The sequence below is a fragment of the Topomyia yanbarensis genome, chromosome 3, assembly GCF_030247195.1.
Source record: "Topomyia yanbarensis strain Yona2022 chromosome 3, ASM3024719v1, whole genome shotgun sequence".
Lineage (NCBI taxonomy): Eukaryota > Metazoa > Arthropoda > Insecta > Diptera > Culicidae > Topomyia > Topomyia yanbarensis.
The window spans coordinates 10,327,072-10,352,192 of record NC_080672.1 but is presented as its reverse complement, the minus strand read 5'-3'; the positions used below and the strand labels follow the sequence as shown (position 1 = coordinate 10,352,192).

Sequence of the window (25,121 nt, the reverse complement as noted above, 5' to 3'; positions counted from 1 at the left end):
AGAAAGAATTCGAAGAGATTATCGGGACTATCGCAGAACATGCCTGCAGCAAGGAGGTACGCACTACAGCTTTAAAGATATTAAGTCGCAAAGGAACGTTTACTGATCTCGTCGATAAGGTTCGTGAAATCGAAGCAATACGCATTAACGAGGAATTCTTCAAAAAAAAAAAAACATGGTAAATTCGAACAAGGAATCATAGCACCGGTCAGCGCCGATTTTCCCACCAATACAGATCATCACCGAAAAAATTATCAGCGCTTTGAAACTCGTGGTAAACCCTACCGACGCAATCAGACATATCGAGGTGAATTACGTTACAAGCAAACGGATAGATCGAGCAACTCCAGAAACGGGGAATTCAGTCGCCGCGAATTTTACAGAAATACTGATCCTAATCATGGAGATCGATGTTGGAGATGCAGTAGTGTATACCACAGATCATCAGAATGCGAAGCTCTAGACAAAATTTGCAGAAGATGCGGGCAAATCGGCCATATTCAACGTGCATGTCGTTACAGAACTACAGACAGAAAAAGGCCGGCTGATGAAAATAGCGGAGAATTGAATAAAAAGCCGTTAAAGATAGCAACCGTAGAGAAAATGGAGGAAATTCTTTCAACAGTTGAACCTGATGTGAGTGATTCAAATGATAATTAAATTTTGCAATATTGTAGCTTAGTTTTCTAATAATGTAACTAAATAATAAACTCAAATATTTCAATGGTGATAGATAATGAAGTCTGAACCAAATCGTGTGGAAATAATAGCATCAATTGCTGAATGTACTGATGGAAGTATAATTGCGGCAAGAGTGGCTGGAATGCATTGTGAATTCTTAATAGATTCGGGAGCTCAAGTCAACACATTTACAGAAGATATGTTCTATAAGCTAAGAAGTAACTCTCAATATAGCTCTGGGATTTTCAATATTCAAAAAGGTTCCGACCGCCCTTTGAAAGCATATGCTACAGAAGGTGAAATAAATGTGTCGGCCACATTCGAAGCCTATTTATATATATCTGAGAATAGACCGGTTCTGTTGGAAAGATTTTATGTCGTTAAAGCGTTTCGTGCACTGCTAAGCAGATCAACAGCTACAAGGTAAAATGAATAGATTTGATTTGACGGGTCTCGATACTTTTCATAAAATCAATTTTAGGTACAGCGTTCTGATGCTTGGTCTGAGTGTCCCAATATCAGTGGAATCAAACACGAAATTCTGCTTCCACTTTGACGATATAGCTTCAATCAATATGAATGAAAAATTTCCCAAGTTTAACATTCCTCCAGTAAAGATCAATTACAACAAGGCAGAATTGCCGTGTCGTAATATTTACATGAATATCCCACAAGCAATGAAACCGCTTGTTGAAACCAGGCTCAAACATCTGGTAGCTGCTGATATAATTGAGAGAGTTTCAGAGAACATGGACACATCGTTCTGTTCATCCATGCTTGTTGTCCCAAAGGGTAAAGATGATATTCGTTTGGTGATTGATCTCCGAGGACCAAATCGTTATATCTACAGAACACCGTTTTGTATGCCAACTCTTGAAACTATTCTCGCAGATCTTCATGGAGCAACATGGTTTTCGACAATTGATCTGTCAAATGCGTTTTTCCACATTGAACTCGACGAGGGCTCCAGACACCTTATGAACTTTTTCACGGAATTCGGCATGTTTCGTTGCGTGAGACTTCCGTTTGGGTTATGCAATGCCCCAGATCTATTCCAGGAAACGTTACAGAGGATAATTCTACATGAGTGCAAAGGCGTGAAGAATTACTTAGACGACATCTTAGTGTATGGAAAAACAAAGGAGGAACACGACGCCAACTTAAAAGAGGTGTTAGCTCGCCTGGAAGAACATAATGTACGATTGAATAAGTCAAAGTGCGTATTTGCAAGTCAAAAGGTGAGGTACATTGGCTTTATCCTAACGCCGGAAGGATGGATGGTTCAAAATGAAAAGATGGAGGCGATTAAGAACTTCAGAACTCCTGCTACTTGTTCGGAAGTAAAAAGTTTCCTAGGTTTGATAACATTTATGGACAAATTCATTGTTCATAGAGCGGAAAGAACGAAACATTTACGCGCTTTAGCTAATTCTAACAAATTTTTATGGACAGAAGCTGAGAATGATGAGTTTATTTCTTTGCAAAATAATTTATTAAGTAACATCAAGCAGCTCGGATATTATAGCGCAACCGATGTGACTGAACTATATGTCGACGCATCTCCCATTGGTTTGGGAGCTATCCTTGTTCAGTTCAACGAAAAACAAGTCCCAAGAATTATCGCTTGCGCTTCTAAAACACTTACTCCAGTCGAACAACGATATCCACATACACAAAAAGAAGCTTTAGCTGTAGTTTGGGGTGTAGAACGTTTTTCTTACTATCTCTTGAGTAAATCCTTCGTCATAAGAACAGATTCAGCTGCAAATGAATTTATTTTCAACGCCAATCATCGTCTTGGAAAAAGAGCTTTATCGCGAGCAGAAGCATGGGCACTACGACTTCAGCCATATGAATATGTTATCGAACGAGTACCGGGAGATTATAATGTAGCAGACTGTTTGTCAAGGTTGATCCGCCAGTCGCTAGTTGCCATACCTTTCGAGGAAGATAATGAGAATCATTATCTCTATGCTTTGGATGCTGGGTGTATGGAAATTACATGGAATGATATAGAATCGCGTACAGAAACAGATGATGAACTACAGGAGTTGCTTGCAGCAATGCAGTCAGGCCGATGGCCAGACAAGTTACGAAAATTCGAAACACAGAAAAAAATCTTCATCATTTAGGCAACCTGATATTTAAAGATGATCGTGTTATTCTACCACATGCATTACGCCGGAAAGCAATGCTATCTGCACATGGGGGTCACGTTGGTGAAGTAGCAATGAAGAGAATTATGCGAGAATTTTTCTGGTGGCCAGGGATGTCATCGGAAGTAGAGAAGTTTGTGAAAGCCTGTGAGACATATTTGTTGCTATCTAGAAAGAACCCTCCCTTGCCTCTGTCCAGTAGAGAGCTTCCGAATGGTCCATGAGAGATTATTCAGATCGATTTCTTGTCAATTCCTAGTTTTGGATCAGGTAGGGGTCGAATGCTATTGTTTATCTTTTTTTAAACTTATTAGTGAATATTGGTATAGGTGAATTTTTGGTCGTTGTTGACATATATTCCCGTTATTTGGCCATAGTTGAAATGAAACACATGAACGCTGAGAGCACAAATGCAGCATTGTGTGAAATATTCAAACTTTGGGGATGCCCAATGATAATACAAAGTGACAATGGTCCACCATTTCAGAGTTCTGCATTCAACGATTTTTGGACAGCAAAAGGAGTCAATATACGAAAAGCGGTGCCTCTAAGTCCACAGTCTAACGGATCAGTAGAGAGACAAAATCAGGGGCTCATCAAGGCAATGGCTGCTTCTAAAATTGATCGTGTTAACTGGAGATATGCTATGCAACAATATGTTCATAATCATAACACTTTGGTGCCACATTCGAGATTAGGTGTAACGCCTTTCGAGCTGATGGTTGGGTGGAAATATCGAGGTACATTCCCAAGTCTTTGGGGTAACTCGAAAAACACGATCCTTGATCGAATCGATCTACGTGACAAAGATGCAGAAGCTAAACTGACCAGCAAAAAGTATGCAGATTTCAAGCGAGGAGCAAAGGAGTCAGATATCAAAACTGGCGACACAGTACTGTTGGCACAATCTAAACGATGTAAGACAGATTCTACTTTTTCAGCCGAGCGGTATAAGGTAATAGCTAGGGACGGTGCGAAGATTATAGTAATGAGTAAAAATGGTATACAATATGCGCGCAATATCCAGGAAGTGAAAAAGGCTATCGAATGTATGAGTGAAGAAACAAACAAACTATCGGATGAATTTCTCGATATTCCAACGGATACTGCAGTGGAATTATCAGACGGAATATATCGGAATCAGATATATCGCATAAGTTTTCGTCTTCTAGAGATTTGCGCAGAAGAGATACTATCAAAAGACCAGCGAAATATGACGATAAATTTATATATAATGTTGTTCTTTAGAGTAGACACGAAGGCGAATGTAGAGAACAAATGATTATGTAATAAAACTAAAACAAATAAATAAATAATTGTAATAAATAAAACTAATGAAATAAATCGAACTATTACAATTTGTATATAATGATTTAACACATATTAATAGTTATCTAGCTTTCTATGAAGCCATTTATTAATTGATTATATTCCTTCATACATGTTGGGACTGCAGTCAGTAAATGATCAAAGCGTGCGAACATACCATGTTTAGATGGGTTAGCAACGAACTTGGTATGAAAATTCATTCACTTGAAGAAATTCAGGAAGAACAGTTCAGTTTTTCCATTGCGCAGAATTTAGGTTCGGTCACTACAAACATCTCAAGTCAATACCCAATCTTGGCCATCAACCGACTGCATCGTTACGAGCCAGGAACGAAAGTTGAAACACACAGGATCAGCATGACTTTCCGAGTCAGCTCCCTCCCGAGAGAGGTTCGTCTCTTTTGTTGCATCAACTCAGTACGTCCATTCATCAATAAGCCGATACTTTGCCTGAACTGCCGATCGAAGACACGACGCCAAAACAACAGTACGAAAATATGGGACACGAGGAATGTCCTAACAAGGTCAAATGACTGTATTGCAAGTGGGCAGTTTCCGAGGCCCGGAGGGCCGAGTCTTATATACCAATCGACTCAGCTCGACGATTTGGGACAATGTCTGTGTGTGTGTATGTAACGGACAAATTCTCATTCGTGTTTCTCAGCAATGGCTGAACCAATCTTATCCAAACCAATTTTAAATGAAAGAAATAAAAAACAGTATGAACGCTATTGATTTGTTTTTGATTATGATGTTTAGTTTCCAAGATATGAATGTTTGAATGCGTAAAAATGGCGTTTTTTGCAGTTTTTTTAAATTATCTGCCGAAATTGACAATATAGATTAACAGTTTATATGTTTTTAGACAGCTTTATCGAATACCTTTCGAACAAGCTATAGGTTGTTGAAATCGGACTATTATCAAAAGAGATATTTAACATTAAATGCAGACGACAGATTTTTATCATTTCCTATTGCCAGAAATATGACCAAAAACATGTAATCTATTAATAACGCCAAAACGGCTTATTTTAGGACAATAGTATCTTCGGAGAATTTAATGGAGGTAATATGCCCTTTCTTTTGGTATTGTGCTTTTGCTGATTAATCCCCCTATGAGTGAGATATTTTCACAAATTTTCTTGGAAGTGATTATATCGAAATGATGTCTTCAGCAAATTTGTAGCTCTTACTTTTGCGAATAACTTTGCTGAAGACTTCAAATATCTATTTTTAATACTTTAAAAGTTATGGCTTGTTGTTTGTGGATTACTCTTTGTCGCCTAATAATTGTTCAATATAGTAATAATCCATTGAAATAAGCCAAACATTATTTCGATAAAACGAATTTTGTATTTCATTTTTCTATCTACAACCGCTAGAAATATTCACCGAACACTTCCAAGTTGTCTGGAAGGAACTTGATAACTTATCAGTACAAAAATGTTCATTTGTGCGAACCTTCTGACTGCAATTTTTCTAACTTATGACCATCGGATCGATCTGAAACATATCGGAAAATGAAAAGTTAAATAAATAACTCCAAGCAACGGCGTAGCCAAGAGAAGGTTTTGGGGTTTAACACAATACAACCCCCACCCCCACCACACACAAAAAAAAATTGGATTGAAGTTGAAAATTTATTGATGCTGACTGATTTAATTCACTATCACAATAACAATTATCTGATCCGTACATTGATAACTTGTTGTTGTTGTAAACATCATGAGGTCTTTTGATAAATTGTCGGAATGGGGTCCTGATACGTAACTGAGCTATTAGTCTTGATTTCACAGTTGTCTAATAGCATCAATATCAAATTCCTGCCTGAAAACATTCCAATAGAAAATTCCAGAGTTCTGTAATCAATCATAATCCTCAGATTTCTTTTCAAATTGAGCTCGCTTTTGTAGAGATGTACTGTAATAAGGGTCTTTATTTAATAGGAAGCGAAGTTAAAATTGATTTAATGTCTATGAAACATAGAACTGCTCACCAAAAAAAAATGCATAACTTTCAACATTTGCTAAAAATGTTTTTGTCTTTCTCATTCACTCTAAAATTCGTCAATCTAATTCCGACCGGGAGGGCTGAGTGTCATATGCCAATCGACTCAGTTCATCGGAAAATGTCTGTGTGTGTATGTGTGTATGTGGAAAAAATGTGACCTCTGTTAATCAGAGATGGCTGGACCGATTTGCACAAAGTTAGTCTCAAATGAAAGGTACAACCTTCCCATCGGCTGCAATTGAATTTTTTATTGATTGGACTTCCGGTTCCGGAGTTACGAGTTGAAGAGTGTAATCACACAGCAAATTCCCATATAAAGTGAAATGAAAAATTTTCGAAATCAAATTTGTATTTTTGATGCCAAATGACTTTATAATGCATAAAACATTGAGATTTGATGTAAACTCGAAAAAATAATGTTTGACAAAAATTGATTTTTTTGGACTTTGGTACATTTTTGCCTTTCTCATATAGAAAGGTTATGCAATCACTCTAAAAGTCGTCAATCATACCGACCCGGAGGGTGTATCCAGTGAGGGATTGCTACTTTAAAATTAAAACTAGTTTAAAATTTCTTAACAAGTTGAAAATTTTTGGCAGGACCCGGACCTCCCGGATCTTTCTCCATGATCCGCCGCTGGTTTCAAGCGATGTTTCAGTATCACATAGTATCTCAAGATCGTGGCTGTCGATCCATTGTACGTATGTGCAAATCGTACTGGACATGTAATATTCATTTCCACCATTGTATTGAACATAACCAGCTATGGAATCGTAGTTTGGACAAATGAGAAAAGCACAATGCACCACTAGGTGGATTAAAACAGGTTTTTATTTAGGGAATGCGTCGAGTTGAGATGAAAACGTTATATGATTAATAACGAGGATAACACTCTCTGAATGTAGAGAGAAATTTATGAAAAATGACGATTTCCATTCGACTCTAGCAGGTTCTGATCGATTTTGATGAGCATTTGATTTTTGTTGTATGTATAGGTTAAATGTTTAAAAACAGTAATTTAAGGTCAAGATAGCATCATTTGGAAACCGCCAATTTCGGAGGTTTAGTATCTTCGATGAGTTTTACAAACGTTAAACAGCGCATCATTTGATAAAATAATTTTGACGGTATATCGTCCAAGAAGTATTTATGGTGAATTTTCTCAGGTTAATATTCATGACTACAATAAAGTCTCAACAAATTCGCTGAAGACACGAACTCTGTTACTATTTTCGGAAAAATTAATTCTGCATAATTTTAAAACTTCAAAAATTACGGTTTCTGAATTATGCCGTTTGGACAGTAAAATCGATTTTCACCTAACCCCAACCAATTGTAAAATTGGTATTGTAAAAAAAACGTAAGGGCGATACTTCAATGCTGATAGGTGGGACCGAAAAAGTAAACAATCGCCAAAGGGGAGATACTATGATTTTGTCAATTTCAATAGCAAACACAAATTTTAATTTAATAATTTCAAATACTTCATGAAGTGTTGGGTTTCGATCACTGAATCATGCAATCTAGGATGTAAAAAACACAATAGTTCTTAAATAGGAAATAAAACCAAGTCTGGAAATATTCACTGTTGATTTTCTTTGAATGGTGTCACTGCTAGTATCGCTTTTTTCAAGAAAAAGCGTTGATTTCTTAGTTCTCAGTCGCGTTGGAAATTTGAGTAAAGTATAAACTTCAAATCGATTCAAAAAAAAAAATTCGATTTTTTTGGCTCAGTACAATATACATAACCCCTTTAGGAAAATTCAGTTTTCCCACCACAATGCATTTTTTGAGGAATTTAGATATTTTATTAACAGAGCAGTAGCAATAATTCGTTTGTATGTTTATTTTATGGGCCATTTTTTCGCTTTCCCATTGATTTGGTTTGAGATTTCTAGCACTGATGTTGTCCTATGCTGATTTGAGCGATTCTCTGAGTCCTGCCACTATCCCAGGTAGTATGTGTTATCAAAAACATCGCGAAGCATCAAGTTCTAAATGTTCTCAAACGATATAATATCCGAAGAGAGTGATAAGAGTTATAAGAAATGTCTCATCACACTGTTAGGTGGATTAAAAGCGTTTTTGTAAATAAAACCAAAGTGGCGCAAGCCATGAACAAAATTAGCATGTACGACGTCGGCAGTTATTCAGAACTTCAGGTGCAAGCGAAAAAAATAATGAAAAATGCCAAACAACGGAACAAATTTGCTCCCAAATTCTGGTGGGGTGACGAGGTGGAATCGGCCTAGAAGGAGAAAAAGAAAGCGAGACAACAATTCAACTGCAACGGTGATTTGGAATCACTTAACAACCTTATGAAAAAAGAAGAAAGACGAATCTTCGCGGAAAAAACTCGAAGAATTCATAGGAAGTTTCGACCTCCGAACCCCTGCCAAAGTAATCTGCGACAAACTAAGAAAACTCACCGGAACGAAGAAAAACCAGAGAGCAGGTCCTTGTTCACGACGATCGTGAGATGGCACTAGCTTTCCTAAATAAATATTTCCCAGCAGATGCCAACATTGATCCCTCCCCTTCGTACCTACCCAGCTACGACATACTAACACACACGTTTTGGAACATCTTTTTAGGCAACATAACATCTCCGACCGCGCCAGGTGTAGACGGGATCTCGTACATCTCGTTGATACTCCTAAACACTGAAGTAAAGGAATCTATCATCAAAGACTTGAACCTGATTTGGAGAACTCACGTCATCCCTGAGGATCTGAAATCTATCAAGGTGATAGCAATCCCAACGTCGGGAAAAAGTCCAGAAACTGTCGAAGGGACCCAACCACTCTCTATGCTGAACTGCGGGATGAAAATGCTGAATGCGGCGGTGCTGAACCGACTACAACTTCACCTGGCGATAATGGATATTAGGGTGGGACAAAAAATAGATTCCAGCTCCGAGCAACTTTTTAGGTACCATTTAGACCAACTGAGCAAATTCTTAGCTCGATCGGTGAAACTGTATTTTTGCGCCCACTGTTTATAGTTTACATGGGATTTTGTATGGGAAAGTTAACTTTTACAAAATAATTCATCCAGGAGTCGCCCATTACTTCCTAAAAACAAATCGTAATGTGGCTTGTATAGGAAATTTAACAAAGAAAAAAAGTCTCGAAAACCATGAAACGATATGATGCTTGAGAAAAAAGTTATTAAGCAGAAACCGATTGATGCTCTGACCATTGATAAAATATTCATTTTTTCTAGCACCACTGCTGTTGGTTGTCCAATTATACTCAATTTTGTTTTAATCATCTCTTAACGTATCTAAATCGTTTATCTATACTATTTGGCCACTTCGCAAGGTTTTGAGGGATAAGTGGAGGCTTATTTTGTACATAATACGAGAAAGTTAAAAATTTTGTATATAATAAAACCGTCAGAAGCAGTGATGCTATGAAAAGTGAAATTTTCATCAATCTTCAGGGCATCAATCGGTTTTTGCTTAATAATTTTTTTCACAAGCATCAGATCGTTTTTCAGTCTTCTTGTTTCCTTGATAAATTTCCTATAAAAATCAGATATCTGTTTATTTTTAGGAGATAACGGGCGACTCTTGGAAGAATTAATTTGCAAAAGACAATTTTCCCATTCGAAATCCCATGTAAATTTTAAACCGTGGGCGCAAAAATATAGTTTCACCGATCGAGCTAAAAATTTGCAGATCTGTTGTGGGAACTAAATGGGACCCAAAAAGTTACTCGGAGCCAAATTTTATTTTTTTCATATAACCATGTCCCACTCTAATGGATATTCTACCAGACTTATCGTTTGGCTTTGGAAAAGAACTATCAACCATCAGCTGCTTGGAATAAGCATAAGCATAAGCATAAGAGATCGCCCGTAGTTGCTACTCCGTTATTGACCAGAACCAAATTAGGTTGCAAAATGTTCATTGGAACAACATGCTTGGGAATAACATGATGAGCCACATTGTACAATCTATTCTGATCCCTGCATGCTGATCAATACCGACGCCGGCTACGTCCGAATGCAGATCTTCTGGGAAAGGAAGGAATGTTAGTCCGATACATGTTGCTACTAGAGACCGAGGAATCCTCTGCATCTCCACATGTATCACGGGAAGGGTAGAGTTGTTAGTACATGTGTCAGTAGCGTTATCATGTAATAATTGCTCTGGGCAGCCGGCTGCCGAGAATTTGGGAAATTTATCATTTGTTGTATTAATACGATTAGCAAAATGAGCACCTTGAACTCCGGATAGCCGTCTTTAAGGAGCACTGCTTATATTTTTTAATAATATTCAATCACGCGACGAATTTGTTCGTGGTTTCTATCGTGTCGGTGCTGATTTCACCCGGCGATCGTTTGAATAAAATGCGGAATCTTATACAGAAGGTTCATCAGACTCTTCCATAGGTGTCGCGGAGTTAGTGGTTTGGAAGGGAATAGGGTTTAGGATTCGCTTCCAATCCCACACAGCCGACCGTGGGAGTATTGCCTAGAAAAGCTAATCTTATCTGCGTAATGGGCCAGATCACTATTTATTGCGACATTATTTGGACTAATTTTGCTATTCCGTCTCTACGATATATATTTGGGTTGCAAACTACCGAGTGATAACACGTTATACAGACAAAGAGTTATGATAGTTCGAGATGTTATAAATCAACGAAAGTATTTCCTATTTTCCTTATTGGATTGTTTGTGAACACGTATACGAATGATTATATCGAACATTGAAGGGAAATCGTTAACCCGATGCACGGGCCTGTTACCAATATTGGAACTTGAAATTAGACTTGCAAGATCACCAAAACAGATGCAGCGAACCTTCAGTACGCATCGACCCGCGATCATCGACACCAGTCAAATCAAAGTCCGATTGGAGCCAACCCCAGAACAACAATTCGTCTTTACCGGCAGAAGGCCAACAGCACTCAGTCGTCACCTGTCCAAGGACCAAATGTCATCAATACTCAGACTCGCGTGGGGCCATGAGATAGAATTGAACGCTAACCAATGAACATGACAGAAAAACACTTATTCTTCGTGCGGACATAACTGAAGGTAATTACCAACCGGTCCCCGATCCCTCTCGCGAATTATCAATTCTCAAACATTATACATGATTGAAGTCATCATTCCACTCAAATAAGACCATGTGTTTTCCCTAAGCACATTGAATGTTCTGTGGATCAGTTCCCCCGTTGGTAAAACAAACCCCAAACAAACATAGAAATTAGTTTGCTCAGTCCAAAGAAAAGTTAGCCGACCGGCGGATACGTGTTTTTTTTTCAGTGCCATCACATCAACGAACGCCCAAAATTTACATGCGACAAAATATCTGCAATCCCGAATATAAAAGAATCAAAACCTCTACTCATTTGCAATAAAATAAGAAAGCAATAAAACAGTTGAATATCCAAGGCGGCTCATATTCAAAGATAGCACCGCCGATGAAACACCCAATAAAAAATAGGTGACAAGGGACGCGAACAAAATTAACTGAGCACCGATCGGCTGGTTTGCCACCTATTTTTCAGGTGAAGAATTTTGGGGCGACACCTGGTAGTCGCTAGTCGCTGGTGAAACGCCAATTATTTGAATATGTCAAATTTTCTTATCGCCGTATTTTTTCACTTTTCGGATCGAATTTTATTTTCTGAAAAATCATTTTTCACTATTTTTAGAAAGTACACTGTGTTTAGATGTTTTCTGTGCACTTTCACTGTCCTTGCATCGGGAATCGACGGCCCGTAATGCAAGGAAAAGATTTTTTTCATTTGCCGAAATTAGATTTTCACAAACTGTCACACCTCGCGTCAGTCGAAAAATGCTTTTATAAGCCACTTCACTTTGTATTATCGTTAAATTGCACCGTTATTCACACTTTCGATAACCAAAAGGCAGTAAACTGTGCCGTAAATGATTAAAATTAACCGACGCGAAGGGAGCGCTACGAGAGTCAACCGCTCGCGACGAAGATACACACTCGAATCTATCAACCATCAGCTGCTTGGAATAGGTAACAAACAAGTTGTTCGTTAAAAAACCTGTTTTAATCCACCTAGAGGTGCAATTGTGCCTTTCTCATTTCTCCAAACTATGATTTAATAGCTGGTTCGTACAATATAACTTTATGGAAATGTCTTTCATTCTTATTACACTTGGTAAGTATATATAAGAGCACCTTTTTGCATTCATCGCGGTATCGGTTTGAATCGGAGTTTTCTATGCGATCAACCTCCACAACCCGTAACTCCGGTGCTGGAAGTCGGATGGAGATGGAATTTAATATCAGTTTCTGGGGACGCAACACCTTTCATTTGAGACTAAGTTGAGCAAATCTAGCCATTTTCGAGAAACCAATATAACCGTTATTCTGACTTTGGATGCTTCCGGATCCGTCGATGGTGGCCAGTGTGGCCAAAGAGACTTTGAATGACTGTTGGGGACCTAGATCTACAAATTCAACAGTTGTGTTTACATTTTGGAAAAAAAATCACCTTTTTACATTCATCGCAGAATTCGTTAGAATCGGGATTTGCTGCGTGATCGTACGTATCACCCTGTAATTCAGGAACCAGAACTCGGATCCACACAAAATTCAACAGCAGCTGATGGACCTTTCATTTAAAATTAAGTTTTGTCAAAATCGGTTCAGAAAATTCCGAGAAACCGATTTGGAAAAATCAACAAATTTTGTTTTGTAACCATACTCTTCAACTCGTAATTCGGAACAAGATGTCGGTTGAAAATGAAATTCAATAGCAACCTATGGGAATATTATACCTTTCATTTGAATCTTAGTTTGTAAAAATCGGTTCAGCCATCTCCGAGTAACCGATGTGGACATTTTGTTAACAAATCCGCACATACACACATACATACACACATACACATACACACATACATACACACAGATATTTTGCGATCTCGGCGAACTGAGTCGAATGTTATATTAGACTCGGCCCTCCGGGCCTCGGTTAGAAAGTCGGTTTTTGGAGCAATTGCATAACCTTTCTATATAAGAAAGGCAAAAGAATAATATTTAATTAGCTTAATAAGCATGAGTTCAATGTTATCTTCATGTGATTATAATTTGCAAAGGTTGGTGGAATGCGTTTGAACGTGTAGGGAATGGGGTGAGTAGTAGAGTGGGTGTGGAGGATGCGTCAGAAATCCTTCATCTTATTTCGGTATACGGGGTGGATGAAGGAAATCTGGGAGTGAGGGTGATCCAAGAAGAGGGGAGTGATGAAGGAGGGAGGTGTAAGGGCAAGGTGGGGAGGGGGGGGGGGGGGGAAGGGGCGGCTACGCAATACTCAACTGCATATTTTGCCTTCCATTTGAGACTTGGTTTGAGAAAATCGGTTCAGTCATCACCGAAGAACCGATGTGACTTTAATTGTGGAATATGCCCGGAATTCTGGACTTCCGGAATCGTCGATAGTGGACAATATATTCAAAGAATGTTTGATTGGCAATCAGTGATCTAGATCTACGATTAGAAGTAATTTGGTGACCATTTCAATAGTTTTTACCCTCTGAGGTATTACGATTGTACCGATTTATATGAGAAATTCCAGTGTATCCTTACTAACACCCCTGTAACTCCGGAAGCAAGAGTCAGAACCGAATGAAATTCAGTAGCAGTCAATGGCATTACTGTATCTTTCATTTGAAATTAAGTTCGTAAAAATCGGTAGAGAATTCGTTGTGGAATGGGTGTGATATTAGCTTAGGAACTTGGCGGGTTCCCCGGGGGCGTCATGAACCGTCATAGGTGGCCAATGTGGTCAAAGCTGCTTTGATTGATCATTAGTGATCCAGACCCGCAAACTAGAGTAATGTTACATCAATTTTAATATGTTTTACATCATTTGAACATTATGGTGGTACCAGTTTATATGGGAATTTGCTGTGTGACCGCACTTTTCAACCCGTAACTCCGGAACCGGAAGTCGGATCAACTAAAAATTCAATAGCAGCTTATGGGAGCGTTATACCTTTCAGATGAAACTAAGTTTGTGAAAATCGGTTCAGCCATCTCTGAGAAAATTGTGTGAGTTTAAATGACACACACACACATACACACACACATACACACACACACATACATACACACACAGACATTTGCCGATCTCGACGAACTGAATCGAATGGTGTATGATACTCGGCCCTCCGGGCCTCGGTTAAAAAGTCGATTTTTACAGTGATTGCATAGCCTTTCTTTATATGAGAAAGGCAAAAAATCGAGAAATGATTAGAAGTTAGCCGAAATTGCGTGTGATATTTCATCGTTGATATAAAATTTGACTTGCATATTCATCATTAATACTTTATTGGTACTTGTTATCCTGATATCTTCTAATTTCAAGACTATTTAGGACTTACTACGATGCGATTAACTATAAATGCGAATTAACAATAGTACTAGCCTGGCTATCGTTGATTTTCTAGTCGTAAAACAAAATAAATAACTAACGTAACAAATAACTTACAATAGAACTAAGGTGGAACAGAAACGAAGCGAAAGCGTCCTGCACTACAACGCCCAATGAATGCCGGTGATATACTCTTTAGGGTCTACAGTCTATATCTACACGAGTTTTTTTTTATTTCTGAGCATTTATTTACCGGGTCGTTCAATGCCATCCCGACTGGAAACGGCCGATTCCTTTCCGCTCTCCTCAACGTTGTGCTCTACCTCTATATACTCATCATCATCTTCATCGCAATCTTCCTGCTCCGGGTAGCTGCTTCCGTTGCCACTGTTCACACTGTCCACACTGGGTGAGCCTGCTTTCGGCTCGTTCAGCTCTCCTTTCAAAGCTTCCTGTCTATCTTGGCTGTGATCTTCATCTTTTCCCGTGCTGTGCTCTATTTTTTCCGACTTGATGTGCAGTGAAGCTTCGTGCGGTGGATCACTGTCGGTTCTAGGAACTAGATGAACTTTACCCAGCTCGTGGTCGATAAGATGGTGTTCAAGTTCTGCCCGGAAGAAGAACGCTTCATCACAGTGGTTACAGTCGTACGGCTTAGCCTGTGATCCGTGCTCGGTGATGTGCACTTGCAGTCCCATCGACGACGTGAACACGGAGGAACAGAGATAGCATATATAGCCACGATCCTCGCACCCGGCGAAGGTATGATCGATTAGATGCTCCTGTAGTTTTTGAGTATCAACGAGATGTTTCTTGCAGAGGTTACACTGGGTAGTGGTTTTGGTGGATTGCTGCAGTTGTTGGTGGTTCGTCTCTTCTTGAGGTGGAACAGCTGAAGCTGAGGATGCTGCTGATGATTTGATAAAGTTGTTGATAGAAAGCAGTTTCGAAGGGAAATTGTGACGTTTTAAACAACTTTCACAGATTTTAGCCTCTTGTCCGTGGGCCAAAGGTTCTAAGCAGAGGGCGCACGTTTTTTCATTTGTTTCAATGGACTTTGTGTGGAATCTGGAAAGATGAATAAGCTTAAAATATGATATTTTCTCCCGATTTGATGTACTCACTTTGCGTGCAAACTTATTTCGAATTCCGAGTTGAGCGTTTGCCGGCAGCAGATACACTGGATTGGGAAGCGTTCCTGCTCCTGACCTGGACCAGAACCGCTACCACTGCTGGCAATCGAACTGGAGTTCGGTGCGGAGCTCGCAGATTGTTGCTGATGATGCTGTGTGAGATGGGTTTTGAAGCTGTGCGCATCGGGCAAAGTGGTAGGACAGTGTGAACAACGTCCCGACGCTCCGACCTTGCAGTGGGTTAGCTTGTGCTCGGCGAGGACCGCTGGAGAGGGGAAGATTTCGTCGCATATCAAGCACTTGTGCTTGCCACCGGTGTTGTGAGTAATCTTCATATGGTTCTCCAGTTCGTTTCTGTTGAAGGAAGATCGATAAAATTAGAATATGGTCATTTAACTATGAGTACTATGCATACCTTGACCGGAAATCTCCACTGCAATAGGCGCACCGAAGGCTGACTCCAGTCTTCAAATTGTGCACGATTTTTCTATGAGTTTGAACTTCATTTTCCGTGCCGAAATCGTTTCTCTCGCAAATGCCGCAACTGTAATAATTGTTTGTTGTGCCATTTTTGGCACTAACCGATGTTGATTTGTCCGGCGGGTTCGGCTGCCCTGCTGAGCTGTTCGAATTGGGCGTGTTACCTGAAGGATTAATTCCATAGCGATGCAGCAACGTGGTTGGAGAAAAAGTTTGTGTGGGTTTGGCGGAAACGGGTGTATTGGATGGACAGTTACCACCGGTAGCTTGCTGATTACCAACACCGGCACTTCCAGCACCGATGTGGTCAGGAGAGTACAGTCCATTCATGGCAGCCGTTCGTTGATTGTACAGATTTAGCAGTGCCTTCGATTGGGTCACGTTGTTTGGACTAACGAATCCTTTTTTGGCCTGTTCCAAATAGCGCTGAGCTTGGGTCTTATTCAGGCTGTCGTAGAATCCGTGCAGGAAGTTAGGGTGCTTCATCGAGTTTAGTGTGTCGACATGAAGAGGATTGTAGAACTTGTTAGCCGCATACAAATTTTGCCATCCAGCGGCGGCTGCAGCCATTTGGCCATGCAGTTGCAAGTATTCGAGATTATTGCTGTTGTTGGCGTTACCGCCGCTACCAGTACTGTTGGAGATGGTTGCAGCAGCAGCTGCTGCATTGGTTATCTCTTTCTGACTGTGATGGGTTTGCATATGGCGATCCAGTAGGAACTCCACGTGGAAGGATTCTGGGCATGCTGGACATCTGGGGAAATGGAAAAATTGAATTCATTTTTTTAGTTCAAACATAGTTAGTATTTGTAACTCACTTGAATTTTCTGGCGTGCGCGGCTAGATGAAATTGCATTTCCAACTCGGATGAGCAGACAACCCGACAGAAGACACACTGTACCGCTCCAGTTGTGATGTGCCGTGTGCGGATGTGGTGCCTGCAATGGTATCGGTTGGAAAACGATTAACATACACATTTGCTACGTATACGTATGCTATCCGTAGAAGCGAAAATGCGATACAGATACATCGTAGTAGCCCGTGATGCGAGACGCATCTCATGTCAAATTTATACTAAATAATCAGAAAGGGTTATGGAGCTACATCTAGGGACTATTGAAAAACATTTTAACAGCTTCGGTGGATAATTAAGAAGAAAGAAAAAAATGTGTCCTGAATTTGTGAATATCCCCATTTTATTCGCTTAAAATAACAAATGGGCTGATAAAATCGCGTCTTCACTGTATGAATATCTGTAGCAACTCTTACAGCACAAAATGTTATTAAGATGCACACCTGGAAATGCTCGAATGGCGAAACGTGCTCCAAAACCGGCCATGATTTGATAGGCGGTCGATATTTCTCTGGGAACCGAATGTCGATTCTGACATCGCTCTGGTGGTGTGTGGGATTCGCACTAGAGCAGACTAGACGATGAATGTTTGCAGTGACTACACGACAAACATGTAACGATGTCGTGATATACATCTTAAGAAATGTGGATAAGACGAAAATGTACTAGCGGAAATAGAGGAGAACTATTCCATGAACGACGCGTGAAAGTTTTACAAAATGATCAACAACATGAGAAGCACTATGTTTTCTCCTCAGTGGAGAACAATTTAAGTAAAACCTATTTTTGAAGAGAACATTGTTTAAAACCATCTTGGCACGTGAAGAGTACAAAACCTATAACTAAATTAGTTATGGCATTTGCGTTTCGAATTTGTCTCGTCAGAATCCGACACTAACTTAGTGACAGAACTAATATTGTCAGCTCTCACGGTAAAGAGGGACAAGTCTGTCTTCACCAGGAGGCATGTTGGTAGTCTTGAGTGATTCGTAGTTATGATGCCTTAGCTGGACCCCTGCAAACAGAAGTCAAAAAGACTAGCCTGTAGGATTTTAAGCCTGTTTCTAATGACCCTCCCTTTTTATAGTTTTCCGATCTGTTTACTTCACATCCTTGCTCTCACTTGAGAACTATGGCTCTAAGTTTTCATAACTTTCCCTACCCAATAATCTATAGCTAATTGATTGTCGTTGAGAATGATAGAACTAAGCTAGTGCCGAACTGACGCTAGATCCAAAAACCTGTTTTAATCCACCTAGAGGTGCAATTGTGCCTTTCTCATTTCTCCAAACTACGATTTAATACTTGGTTCGTATAATATAACATTATGGAAATGTCTTACACTTGGTAAGTATATATAAGAGCACCTTTTTGCCTTCATCGCGGTATCTGTTTGAATCGGAGTTTTCTATGTGATCGCACTCCACAACCCGTAACTCCGGAGCCGGAAGTCGGATGGAGATGGAATTTAATATCAGTTTCCGGGGACGCAACACCTTTCATTTGAGACTAAGTTGATCAAATCGGTCTAGCCATTTTCGAGAAACCAATATAACCGTTATTCTGAATTTGGATGCTTCCGGATCCGTCGATGGTGGTCAGTGTGGCCAAACAGACTTTGAATGACTGTTGGTGACCTAGATCTACAAATTCAACAGTTGTGTTTACACTTTGGAAAAAAAATTCACCTTTTTACATTCATCGCAGAATACGTTAGAATCGGGATTTGCTGCGTGATCGTACGTATCACCCTGTAATTCAGGAACCAGAACTCGGATCCACACAAAATTCAACAGCAGCTGATGGACTTTTCATTTAAAATCAAGTTTGTCAAAATCAGTTCAGAAAATCTCCGAGAAACCGATGTGGACATTTTGTTAACAAATCCGCACATACACACATACATACATACATACATACACACATACATACACACATATATACACACACTTGGGGGCAGCAGGGACAGGAAGGACAGGTGTCTAGGGGCCAAACGAACCCCCCCCCCCCCCACGGTCCTACTGCGAGTTGGGGAGCTTTGCTAGGATATGGTGGGGCTAAGATTGGGCTCTTCTAAACCTCTAAAAAGCCATAACTCCGAAAGCAGCTTCGACGAAGCGAGTCTGTGCCGCTTCTGCTAAGATCCTAAGATTCCAATAATCTAAGATCTAGGCAATAAAAGCACTCTAGCCCAACCGGAGTGCCAACCGGCACATCAGGATCGACGCCAGTAACATCCTGATTATGGTACACTGGCCATGGCGAACGTCAACGGACAGGACACGGATAACGAATAGGATGGCGACTTTGGCGTGCTTTTCTACTCCCTGAGTAAGGAAGGATGACACCGACTTGAAATGGGGTGTAGGCTAACAGCATGGCTACCTCCGTCCCAACAAAACCCTGGCAGGTCTCCGGGTACGTTCGAAACTCGCCATCATTTGGTTGGTGGTACTAGGTTCGGTTGAGGCATTCCCGATTTATGCCGATCCGGCTCTGAACACTACTCCCCATGAAGGATAGTGTCAACCCTTGCATGACCTCACTGCTGCTTTTTGGCAGCATAGATAATCATGGGATCGCGAGAGGCGACTATGTGCAGCGAGTGGAGATAGCGGCCCGGAGTTGGGATCCAATAAAATGGAGAAAAAACAAGCAACCGATATAAATGGAGCAGGCACGGTGAATCCGTTTGCCAGAGGCGGGTTGGTGAGGTCACCACCACCAGTAGTAGCTGAAGTCATCCAGCAAGAGCAGGAGGAGGGGAAGCCGAAGCAACAGCAACAGCAGCAACAAAAACCGCCGGAGCAGAGCGGAATGAGCTACACCCCACAAACGCCAAAGGTAGTGGTAGCGAGGCACTTGGTGGAGGAGCTCCACAAGTTCGTGGACACGAGAAACAATGTCCACAAAGACATTAAGGAGATGGTCATCAAAATCCGGAAGGCGCTACTGTCTGCCGTGAAAGAGTACGATACGGCAACGCAGAGGGCAGATTCAGCTGAGCGAGCATCGGCGTCGGCTAAGGCCACTATCCTCCTAGCCCCTCCGAAACAGGGTAAGGAGAGGCAGATTGGAGTGAAGAACACGCCAGTTCCCATAACTCCAAAGAGGACAAGATCCTCACCAGGAGACGAAAGACCAGGCGGGTCAAAGAGGCAGACACTCGAGGACGCTGTTGCTGCCGAAGGAAAGGACGCCACCTTACAGGGTGAAAACTGGAGTACCGTTGTGGTCGGAAGGAGAAACGCGGGAAACAGCAAAAAAGGAAGGAGGAGCGAAAAGGGGAGCAGAAGAGGAAAACAGAACCCTCGGCTCATCAGAAGGCGCCTAAGGGAGAAGCCGTGCTCGTCAAAGCAAATGACGAGACTACGTACGCAGCACTGCTCAAAAAGGTCAGAGAGGACCCGGGGCTGAAAGATGTGGGGGAAAACGTGTTAAGAGTCAGGCGTACCCAAAAAAATTAAATGCTCCTCGAGCTTAAGAATACTACGACTAGTAGCTCTGCCTTGCAGGAGAGTATAACTAAATCAATGGGTGGAAATGCAGAAGTTAAAACCTTAAGCCCGGAGATGGTAATTGTGTGCAAGGACCTCGACGAAATAACGACGGAAGACGAGCTGAGAGGTGCTATGAAGCAGCAGTGCAAACTGGGCGAGGTGCGCATGACGATCCGGTTAAGGAAGGGATACGGAGGAACGCAGACAGCGATGATTCGGTTACTGGTAACCGCTGCAGACAAGGCGCTGGAGATAAGTAAAGTTACAGTTGGATGGTCGAGATGCCTACTGACAGCCGCCCCACGAGTAAATAAACAAGCGGAGAAATGCTTCAAATGTTTAGGCTTTGGACATTTAGCAGGGGCTTGCAAAGTCCCGGACAGATCCGGGATGTGCTGGAAATGCGGAGAGACGGGCCATCTTGCGAGAGACTGCACGCAGAGGCCGAAGTGCTTGCTTTGCACCGCAGCGGAAGGAAACGACCATCACACGGGTGGCTTTAAATGCCCAGCCTACAAGAAGGCGACTGCAGGCCCACGGTGATGGAGGTGACCCAGATAAACCTGAATCACTGTGATACCGCACAGCAACTGTTGTGGCAGTCTACGACAGAAACTATGTGCGATGTCGCTTTGATCGCAGAGCCTTATCAAGTCCCCCCTAATAACGGTAACTGGGTGGCGGATAGATCAGGAACCGCTGCGATACAAGTAATGGGAAGATTCCCCATCCAAGAAGTGGTAGAACGTTCATACGAGGGTTTCGTGATAGCCAAAATCAACGGCATCTTCGTATGTAGCTGCTACGCTCCCCCAAGGTGGACAGTAGAGCAGTTCAGCCTAATGCTGGAGCAGTTAACCGAGCAGTTGATCGATCGGAAGCCGGTAGTCATTGGTGGTGACTTCAACGCCTGGGCTGTGGAATGGGGCAGTAGAGTAACCAACACAAGAGGGTGTATCCTGCAGGAAGCTCTAGCGAAGCTAGACGTACGATTGTGCAATGAAGGCTCTGTTAGCACATTTCGGAGAGACGGGAGGGAGTCTATCATCGACGTCACATTCTGTAGTCCCTCATTGACGGTGAACATGAATTGGAGAGTATGTGAAACGTATACGCATAGTGACCACCAGGAGATTCGCTACCGTATCGGTCAACGGAATACCGCGGCAGTACAGAGAAGGATGACCGGCGAACGAAAGTGGAAGATGAAAGCCTTCAACAAAGACCTCTTTGCTGAGGCACTTCGGCCGAGCGGCAGGACCGAGAACGTGGATGAGGCTGACCTAACAAGAAGGATTGTGGCGGCTTGTGACGCCACAATGCCGCGAAAACTGGAACCACGCAACAAACGGCGTCCAGCTTACTGGTGGAACGAGACGCTTAGTACGTTACGCGCTGCTTGTCTCAGAGCCAGAAGGCGGGCCCAAAGAGCAAGGTTGGAACCACATAGAATAGAGCGTAAGGCAGCGTTTCGGGAAGCTAGGGCCGCTTTAAAACGGGAGATCAGACTTAGCAAGTTAGAGTGCCACAAGGAGCTATGCCGAGAAGTAGACGCCAATCCCTGGGGTGACGCATACCGAGTCGTGATGGCGAAAATGAAGGGTCCGACGACGCCAGGCGAAATGTGTCCGAGCAAGCTGAAGATAATCGTCGAGGGTCTTTTCCCGAAGCACGATCCAACTATATGGCCACCGACACCGTACGGCGAAGAAGAAGGAACAAGCACGGATCGGTAAGTGACTAACGACGAGCTAGCAGAAGCATCGAAGCGCCTAAAATCAAAGAAAGCCCCTGGTCCGGATGGAATACCAAACGTGGTACTGAAAGCTGCGATCCTGGCATATCCGGACATGTTCAGGATAGTGATGCAGAAGTGTCTAAATGAAGGCAACTTCCCCGAAATGTGGAAGGTCCAGAAGCTGGTGTTGCTGCCGAAGCCAGGGAAGCCACCTGGCGACCCGACCTCGTACAGGCCCATATGCCTGCTGGATACACTCGGAAAACTACTGGAAAGGATCATTCTTAACAGGTTGACGAAATTCACGGAAGGTGAGCGCGGACTGTCCAAGATGCAGTTCGGTTTCCGCAAAGGAGCATTGACAGTGGATGTAACTCGGATAGTGCTCGAGAGTGCTGAGAAGTCATCTAAACAGAAGCGAAGAGGAGATCGATACTGCGCTGTAGTCACGATAGATGTGAAGAACGCGTTCAACAGTGCCAGCTGGGAAGCCATCGCTGCAGCGATGCATAGAATGAGGGTTCCCGACTATCTATGCCAGATACTGAAGAGCTACTTTCAGAGCAGAGTGCTGCTGTACGAGACGAGCGAAGGACAGCAGTCATTGCGTGTCACAGCGAGCGTTTCTCAGGGCTCCATTCTCGGTCCAACCCTTTGGGACGGGATGTACGATGGGGTCTTAACGCTGCAGCTGCCTAGGAAAGTGAAAATCGTAGGTTTTGCGGACGACGTGTCACTAACGGTGATGGGTGAGACACTCGAAGAAGGAGGACTGGCGGAGGACGTGGAATGCTATCAGCGGAGAAATGCACGTAAGGAGACTGGTTCGAGCGGACTCGTTGGCTAAATGGCAACAGGAGTGGGACAACGCGGAGAAAGGAAGGTGGACCCACCAACTCATCCCAAATGTATCGGCCTGGGTACATAGGAAGCATGGAGAGGTGAGCTTCCATTTGACGCAGTTTTTGTCCGGGCACGGATGCTTCCGGAAGTACCTGCATCGGTTTGGACATGCTTCGTCACCCCTTCGCCCGGAGTGTGCGACTGTGCAGGAGACACCGGAACACGTGGTCTTCGAATGCCCTAGATACGAAGAAGTTCGTAGGGGTATACCTGGTATGACAGTGGACAATATCGTCGAAGAGATGTGCCGTGACGAACATACCTGGGACGCTGTCAACAGAGTGGTCTGGAGCATATTCTCCGAGCTGCAGAGGAAGTGGCGAAGAGACCGGCAAGAAGCCGCAAATCGGGTTTCGAGAGAAATTCCGCCGCCGGGGAACTCTCCAACTGTGTAGACTAGGTCCACCGCCGGGGACCAGTTGAGTAGTACGTGACGTAGCACCGAGTTGGGTCGTCGGGGCGCCTGGGAACCGGACGCCAAGCATCACCGGAATCGCTGAACCGACCTCGACATCCTACCGGGTAGCTCGTGAGTAGGCTAGATCCATCGCCGGGGATTAGACCGAGTAGACCGCGTCGCAGAGCTAGCAGTGGGTCGTTGGGGCGCTGGTGGACCGGAAGTTACGCTCCAACCGGAACCGCCGGATAGATCTCAGCACCTACTGTATGGCCCGTTGAGTAGACTAGATCCACCGCCGGGGATTAGATAGATTAAATCGGGATGACGCGGAGAGCTAAATGGCTCACAAAAACGAACATCGGAATCAGGAGAAATCTACCGCTCGGTTGCAGGAGAATAGGCTAGATCTATTGTTGGGGACTAGACTGAGTAGTTCGCGAACAAGTGAGGGCGGGAGCTGAATGGCTCATCGGGCAAGTAGAGCGAAACGGAACGAGAGGAAGCCAAAGGGCTCAAGAAATTGTGGTGCTAAAACAAAAGAAGAATTGGTATCGGGAGAGCCTCCTTCGCCGGGGAACTCTCCGTCGGCGTAAGCTAGATCCACCGCCGGGGACTAGACTGAGTAGACCGCGACGAAATACCACCAGTCGCAGGTCGTCGGGGCATCAGCGAACCGGACGCCCTGCTCCACCGGAATCGCCGAACTGACCTCGACATCTGGTTGGTTGGCTCGGTTTCGGGAGAACTTCTCTCGCCGGGGAATTCTCCGTCGGAGTAGGCTAGGTCCATCGTCGGGGACTAGACCGAGTAGTTCGCGAACAAGTCTGGTGCTCAATGAGTAAACGGCGCTGAATGGTGCGAGAAGGGAGTTGCGGTGCTAACTGGCACAAGGGAGCGAAGGGCTCGGGGAATTAGACAGTCTGAAGTTTGCCGCCCAGACTGTACTCGTAGGGGAGGAGTACTAAGCCTCGACTCACAGCCAGCTTTCCGACTGCCATGCAGAACTTGCCAGACTGTGTGGATGGTAGAGAATTGGTGGTGTGTAGAGGAGTGGGGCTGTAACCCTGCGGAATAAACGAACTAGTAAGTAGTTGAATTAGAGTGTGTGCTATGCACATAAAAACCCCTCTCCGAAGTAATGCCGTAAGGTAGTACCGGGGAGGAATCAGGTTCTGGGCAACAGCAGTGGTTTTTAGCGGGTCGGGTGATGGCCGTTCCCTGAGACATTGGGGTTTTTGTACATTTTCCCTCAGGTCTAGGGTTTTCCTGAAAAGTTTTTTACTGCTCTCAAAAAAAAAAAAAAAAAAAATAACATACATACATACACACACAGATATTTTGCGATCTCGGCGAACTGAGTCGAATATTATATGAGACTCGGCCCTCCGGGCCTCGTTTGGAAGGTCAGGTTTTGGAGCAATTGCATAACCTTTCTATATGAGAAAGGCAAAAGAATAATATTTAATTAGCTTAATCAGCATGAGTTCAATGTTATCTTCATGTGATTATATTTTGAAATGTTGGTGGAATGGGTTTGAAAGTGAAGGGAATGGGGGTTAGTAGAGTGGG

At 42.7% G+C, this 25,121-nt stretch overlaps 2 protein-coding genes across 5 annotated transcripts in view; one reads left to right on the top strand and one right to left on the bottom strand.

The window, feature by feature from the left end:
* Window positions 1-594: 594 nt before the first annotated feature.
* LOC131693573 (uncharacterized) lies at window positions 595-1,662 on the top strand. Its single transcript, XM_058981496.1, has 4 exons — window positions 595-636; window positions 734-1,104; window positions 1,163-1,493; window positions 1,573-1,662. The coding sequence occupies exons 1-4, from the start codon at window positions 604-606 to the stop codon at window positions 1,660-1,662; spliced, it is 825 nt and encodes a 274-aa protein (XP_058837479.1). The 5' UTR covers window positions 595-603.
* Window positions 1,663-14,512: 12,850 nt separating this feature from the next.
* The window catches only part of LOC131686731 (zinc finger protein 423 homolog), a 241,361-nt gene continuing 230,752 nt past the window's right edge, over window positions 14,513-25,121 (bottom strand). For 3 of the 4 annotated variants that reach the window (XM_058970665.1, XM_058970667.1, XM_058970668.1), the window contains 4 exons: window positions 16,977-17,096; window positions 16,094-16,912; window positions 15,670-16,032; window positions 14,513-15,613 (listed from right to left, as the gene is read on the bottom strand). In XM_058970665.1, the coding sequence (XP_058826648.1) occupies window positions 14,791-15,613; window positions 15,670-16,032; window positions 16,094-16,912; window positions 16,977-17,096 (2,125 nt within the window). In that variant the 3' untranslated portion in view covers window positions 14,513-14,790. The remainder of the gene's footprint in view (window positions 15,614-15,669; window positions 16,033-16,093; window positions 16,913-16,976; window positions 17,097-25,121) is intronic. The other variant, XM_058970666.1, reaches the window with a different exon arrangement.

Bases quoted from the DNA above. Each gene is read 5' to 3' on its own strand.
- LOC131693573 (XM_058981496.1), top strand. From the start codon at position 604: ATGGAGGAAATTCTTTCAACAGTTGAACCTGAT. The intron at 1,105-1,162 runs GTAAAATGAATA...AATCAATTTTAG, and splicing joins AGCAGATCAACAGCTACAAG to GTACAGCGTTCTGATGCTTG. The intron at 1,494-1,572 runs GTGATTGATCTC...CTATTCTCGCAG, and splicing joins GTAAAGATGATATTCGTTTG to ATCTTCATGGAGCAACATGG.